The 6,137-nt window shown below is 67.4% G+C and overlaps 1 protein-coding gene across 1 annotated transcript in view; it reads left to right on the forward strand.

The window, feature by feature from the left end:
- CHLRE_28g757747v5 (uncharacterized protein) overlaps positions 1-6,137 on the forward strand; it is a 21,042-nt gene that overhangs the window by 10,657 nt on the left and 4,248 nt on the right. The window contains exons 9-12 of the mRNA XM_043072995.1: positions 486-1,166; positions 1,253-3,832; positions 4,064-4,507; positions 5,502-6,022. Coding sequence (XP_042914083.1) covers positions 486-1,166; positions 1,253-3,832; positions 4,064-4,507; positions 5,502-6,022 — 4,226 coding nt within the window. The remainder of the gene's footprint in view (positions 1-485; positions 1,167-1,252; positions 3,833-4,063; positions 4,508-5,501; positions 6,023-6,137) is intronic.

Consider the following 6,137-nt stretch of genomic DNA (forward strand, 5'->3'; position numbering starts at 1 on the left):
AACGGCCTGGGCTCGCCGTTCAAGGCGCGGGCGCTGGTCTCGCACCTGCAGCAAGTTGGGGCGGATGTGGCGATGGTGCAGGAGACCCACGCTACTGACACGACGGCGCTGGAGTCTTGCCTTCGTGCCGCGCAGGGGGCGTGCCTTCCGTGGCGCCACTGCCCTTGCTGCCAGCCCGGCAGCGTCGCCCCACTCCTGTGGGGCGGCTATCCTGGCGCGGAGTCGGCTGTCCCTTCCAGGCTGCGTACTGCAGCCGCCGTCAACGGATGCGGCGGGCCGTGTGGTATGTTGGGATTGGGACGTGGGTCACTTGCGCCTGCGCTTCGTGTGTGTGTATGCGCCCACGGCCGTGGCGGACAAGCCTGCTTTCTTTGCCGGGCTGCATCCCCACCTGGCCACGGACAGGGTGCTTGTTGTCGGTGGGGACTGGAACTGTGTCACCGATGCCAGTCAGGAGGCGGCCCCTAGCCCGTCACGTGCTGCAGGTGCCCCGCAACTTGCCAGCCTCCTCGCCCAGTTCAGTCTGGTGGACCCTTGGGCGAGCAAGCGTGGCGGCGCTAAGGGCTACACGCATCCGGCCACGCCCAAGCCGGCCACTCCCGCACGCCTGGATCGGTGGTATGTCAGTGCCACCGCGGGGCCGTGGGTGGTGGATGTCGCTCGCACGTATGGGGCGCCTGGGGACCACAACGGTGTGCTGCTCACCCTGTCCTTGCCCGACCTGCCACATGCGCACCGGGAGCAGTGGCGCTTCCCCACATACCTGCTGTTTCACCCCTCGCTGCGTTTGGAGCTCGAGCAGCGCTTGGAGGCGCACGTTGCCGCAAATCCCGTGGCCAGTACAGGTGACGGCGCTTGCACGCAATGGGAGGCGGACAAGTTCTTCTTGCGGGAGGCCGCCACCAGCATCCACCGTCGGCATGCACGCCAGACCCGGGATGGGCTGCATGGCGTGGTGCTGGCCGCAGACGCGGCCGCTGCCCTGGCCGACCGGCCGGGTGCCAGCGCCGCACAGCGTCAGGCTGCGGCCATGGCCAACTTGGCGGTGCGGGAGGAGCGGGCAGCTGCCGCAGCGGCCAGCCACAATGCCCGCGCTGCACTGATGGAGGAGCATGGGGAGCGGGGCACTCGCTGGTTCCATCGGCAGGCTGATGAGCCAGCAGCCGGCGCGCAGGAGCCCATCACACACTTGAAGGTGCCGGGGCAACTGTGGCGCTCACGGGGCCGGGCACGCGCAACACTGTCTCCGCAGCCGCTGCAGCCATGTACAGCAGCACCAGCCCCACCGGCCTGTTCCGCGTGCAGCCGGTCTGTACGGCGTCGCAGCAACAGCTTCTGGCGGCCATTGACCGCAAGGTTCCAGCGGATCTGCAGGCCGCCGCAGAGGGGTCCGGTGACGGCGCCCTCAGTGATGCCGAGCTGATGGCAGCGCTGGCTGGCTCCGCCAATGGTAAAGCGCCTGGGTCGGACGGGGTCCCGTACGAGGTGTACAAGGTTTTCTGGGCGCTGCTGGGTCCGCGCTTGTGTGCTGCTGCTGCCGCTGCCTTTGCTGCCGCTGCAGACGCCCACGATGGCGGCAAAATGGCGGCGGCGCTGCCCGCCTCCTGGCGGGAGGGCATCATCACCCTCATCTACAAGGGCAAAAGCCTGGACCGCGCCGAGCTGGCGTCCTACCGGCCCATCACGCTGCTCAACTGCGACTTCAAGATGGTGTCCAAGGCCGTCAGCGCCCGCCTGCAGCCCGCCCTGGATGCAGTTGTGGATGAGCTGCAGACCGCGTTCATCACCGGCCGCTGGATTGGAGACAATGCGCTGTACCTCCAAGGCCTGATCGAATGGATGCGCCTGGACGTGGGCGCGGACGGCACGCCACGGCAGGGTGGTGCGCTGTACTTCTTGGACATTGAAAAGGCGTATGACCGGGTGCACCGGCAGTGGCTGTATGCGTCCGCAGAGGGACTGGGGTTTGGGCCGCGCATGCTGCGCTGGATCCGCCTGCTCACTGCCAACGGCTCTGCCCGCGTGTGTGTGAACGGGATGCTCTCTGACGCCTTCCCAGTGCTGAACGGCTTGCCGCAGGGCAGCACCGCCTCACCACCCCTGTGGGTCATCCAGATGCAGCCACTGACGTCCTTTCTGCGGCGGCAGGTGGAGCAAGGGGCACTGCGCACGCCCCTGTTACCCAGCGGCGAGCAGGCGCCACCTGCTGCCCACCACGCTGACGACACGACCCTCACGGCGCGCGACCCGGCGGTGGACGGGCCGGTCCTGATGGCGGCAGTACAGCTGTTCTGCCGCGCGTCCAACGCCCGTGTCCATCCGGACAAGAGCAAGGCCATGGGCCTTGGCAGGTTTGCGCACCTGACGGGCCCTTGCCCACACACGGGGGTGCCGTTTACCACCTGCGCCGTGACGCACCTGGGTGTGCCTCTGTCGTGGGACTCTGATGCGGCTGCAGCTGACCTGTTCACCCGGCGGGCTCGCGGCATGGCGTTTGTGGCGCGTCTGTGGGCTGCCCTGTCTCTGACCCTGGTTGGCCGTGTGCACATTGCGAAGCAGGTGCTGGCGGCGAAGCTGGCCTACCACTTCAGCTTCCTCAACCCATCGCCTGCGCAGCTGAAGGAACTCACCGACCTGGTGGACCACTTTGCTGCGCGCTCCGTGCACGCTGAGGATGCCAGCCTGGTGTCGCACGGGAACCCGCTCCTGCTGCCAAAGCGGGAGACGGCCTGTCTGCCGTACAAGGATGGGGGTGTCAACCATGTCGACCTGCCTGCGTTCCTGTCTGCCCTGCAAGCTAAGACTTTCGCCCTGCTTGCCCAGCCAGGCCGGCAACCCTGGAAGATGCTCACCCGGGCGCTGCTTACTCATGTGCGCCCGGACTCTGCCACCACGTGGGCGTGGGTGTACAGCGACGCGCCGGTGCCAGCGGGGCTGCCTGCCCGGCTGGCGGCCGCGGTCGGCCACGTGCGGAGCGCGGGCGTGGAACAGCATCCGCCGCAGCCAGCCACTCAGCCGCCAGCGGTGCCGCCACAGTGGCGGGTTAGCCTGGACCAGCGGTGGGTGGCTAACGCTGCGGGGGCTGTGTCCTACGTCCAATACACGGGGCGGCTCTTGGAGCCTGGGCCTGGCGTGCTGCCCCCGGCAGTGGATGGGGCGTGGCAGCCTGCCTGTGTGCTGCAGCATCGCAAGCCGCGGCACCTGTGGACCTTTGAAGAGCGGGCGGCGTACGATGCAGCATCACCAGGGGACCGGGCGGGGGCGTGGCCTCGGGCGCCGTACTTCCTGGCGCCGGAGGCTGGGGTGGTGGTGCACCCGGAGCACTGCCGGATTGCGGGTGTCAGCTTGGCGGACTACACGGTGCGGGACGTGCGGCGGGCCATCACCGCGGCCAACCCGGCCGCACCGCCGGTTCCGGCCCGCCCCGCAGCCATGCCGTGCCCGGCGCCAGCACAGCAGGCGGGGGATTCGGGGCCCCAGCCGGCGGCACAGTCGCGGCTGGCGGAGCGGGAGGCGGAATGGCAGCGTGCAGCGGCGCAGCTGACCACCACGGCGGCGCAGCACTTCCACAATAACCCGGTGGCTCTGGACCCCTGGCTCCACCGCACCTCCGCGGCAGCCGGGCAGCAGAACACGCCGGCGCGAGAACTGCAGTCGTATGCGTCCCCGTCCCAGCAGTCGGGTGAGGGGCCACGGCGTTCCGCGCGGCTGCAGGAGCAGGCGGCGGGCGGGGCGGGGCCTAGCACGGGGCCTGCCACGGCGGCGGCGGCAGCAGCGGCGGCGGTGGAGGGCGACCCTCGCATGCCGCCCCCGGATGCGTCCCTTGTGCGGGGTACGTGGCGGAGGCTGTGGGACAGCCACACTAGTCGGGGGGCAAAGGTGCTGGTGTACCGGCTGCAACATGCTTACCTGCCTTGCGGGCTGTACAGGGCGGGCAAGGGAATTCGTCCACGGGTGACCACGGGGTGCGGGGGATTGGGGGCGCACTGTCCTCACCCCGCCTGCGGGCCACCTGGCCCGCGGGCGTGGGCCAGCCTGACGCACATCTTCCTGGAGTGTCCAGCTTATGCGCAGGCGAGGACGTGGCTGCAGCAGCTGTGGGCCTGCGTTGCGCCCCAGGCAGCGGCGCCGCCAGTGACGGACGCGGGCTTCATGCTGGGGGACCGCATGGGTGTGTGGGCATCAGGCCCGCGGGGAGCGGGAGCGCTGCTGTGGAGCACTTTGCGGGCCACCTTCTTGTACGCCGTCTGGTGTGCGTACTGGTCCCGCGAGCCTGCTAAGCAGACATTCCTCAAAAAAAAGACGTCGGAGCATGTGGTTCGGGAGGTGGTCAGCGAGCTGCGCAGGGTGATGCAGCTGCGTTTCACTGCCGCCACGCTAACCCCTGAAACCCTGTCGGCTCTGCCCACACAGCTTCTCACCGCACAGCTCAAGGCGGCTAAGCTGGAGCACTTTGTTGCCATCTGGACGGCGGGTGGCGCGCTTTGTGAAGTGGAGGAGGTTCAGGGTGGGTCACCGAAGTTGAACTTGCGGCTGACGCTTGCATCACCTGTGCAGGCCCCCTAGGTTTCCTTTTGGGCGGCGTTTCTTTCCAGGCGCTGGCGTGGCGTATTATCGTCATCAGCTTATCTGGCGCCCATGTGTTTTAGCTCTGGCTGGCGTCGCAGCGCCTGGGCGGCTGTGGGCCTTCCTGCACAGCGCGTCTTGCAGCGGGCTGGAGCCCGCTTAGTCAGCGCCACATCTGGCCCGTTTAGTTTTCTGCTTGTGTCTCCTCTGCCGGCTCTCCTGGGGTGTTGCTTAAGCAACCGACTTGTGGTGGTGGGGTGGGTTTGGGCGGGGCGAGTGCGTAGCGCTGGTGTTTTCTTTGCTGGCGCGCGGTGGTGGTGGTTCTTGCGGTTAGGCTGTGGTGTAGGTTGGTGCTTGGGTTAGGTCTGGCGGTGTTTTTGTGCAACCTCTCCCGGGGGGCGGGGGGGCCAGCCTCCTGCTCTGTCTGCCGGGTCGGGGTGGGGTGGGGTGGGATGGGTGGGGGTGGTTGTTGGCGGTTTTCGAGGTGTTTGCTTTCTGTTTTTCTTCTCTTTTCTTCTCTTCTTGCCCTGTCAGGGTTCTGGTCTCGGGGACCAGGCTGTCTTCAGGCAGCAGGGGGGCAGCGCGTCTGCCCCTGTTCAACCTTGTAAGGATGATTCCTAAAAAAAAAAAAAGCCCTGCAGCACTTGGCTGTTTTTTTGGGGTGTGGCTCGTCTTCGTGCCCTTGTTGCCTGGTGCCTGGATGCCTGGCGCCCGCCCTGCTGTGATGCCCTGTGAGTGCTGATCCTGGGCAGCTATGCAGTTGCTGGGTGATCCTGGTCGGTTCCGCCTGGTGTCTCAGCGCAGCCAAGACACCAGGGGCCAACGCCAGCCATACAGCACACCCACACACGGCGCGGCCGCAGCAGCACATGCCGTGCCGTGTGGGGGGCCTTTTTTTTTTGAGGAATCATCCTTACATCGCCGCCCACTGCCAGGCTTGGCAGCGGACAGCACCCCTGCAGGTGGGGGCAACGCTGCCAGCCCGTTCTTCAGCCCCGGGCTGCAGCTCCACCTTGCCCTGTCCACGCATAGCCTGGCGCACGGAGTGCAGGACCTGACGACGCAGCCTCAGGGCCCCAGCCTGCCTACCTACCCAGTCCTTATGGTGGGTGCCACCACGGGGCTCCCAGAGGGCGAGCAGCTGTCCTCAGCCGGCGTCCGGGAAGTGACCAGTGCTGCCCTGTCAGTGCTGGACACCATGTGCCGGCAGGGCAACCAGCCGCAGCTCTTGCAGGGCCACTCTCTGCACAGCACAGGCCACCCCTCCCGCACGTTTGCGGGGCTGGCCTTCAGCCGGCGCGCGACCAGCGCCAGCAAAGCAGCCTTCACAGCGGAGCTCATGCGCAAGTCGCCGCTGGCGGTACCACTCCAGCGCGGTCAGGCTGTCCTCACGGTTCACGTGCCAGTGGACACCCGGCCCATCATTCCGGGCACCTACACCGTCACGGTCAAGATGGTAGGGGGCCCTGTGTGGGGGGCTTTCCGTGGTCGCACCGATTTGGTGCTGCAGGCGGGTGGCTATCCCACCACCTCGGACCCCTCTAACCTGACATGTGCTTATGTGGTCTCAG

This window comes from Chlamydomonas reinhardtii (assembly GCF_000002595.2).
Source record: "Chlamydomonas reinhardtii strain CC-503 cw92 mt+ unplaced genomic scaffold scaffold_28, whole genome shotgun sequence".
In the NCBI taxonomy this organism is placed as follows: Eukaryota; Viridiplantae; Chlorophyta; class Chlorophyceae; order Chlamydomonadales; family Chlamydomonadaceae; genus Chlamydomonas; species Chlamydomonas reinhardtii.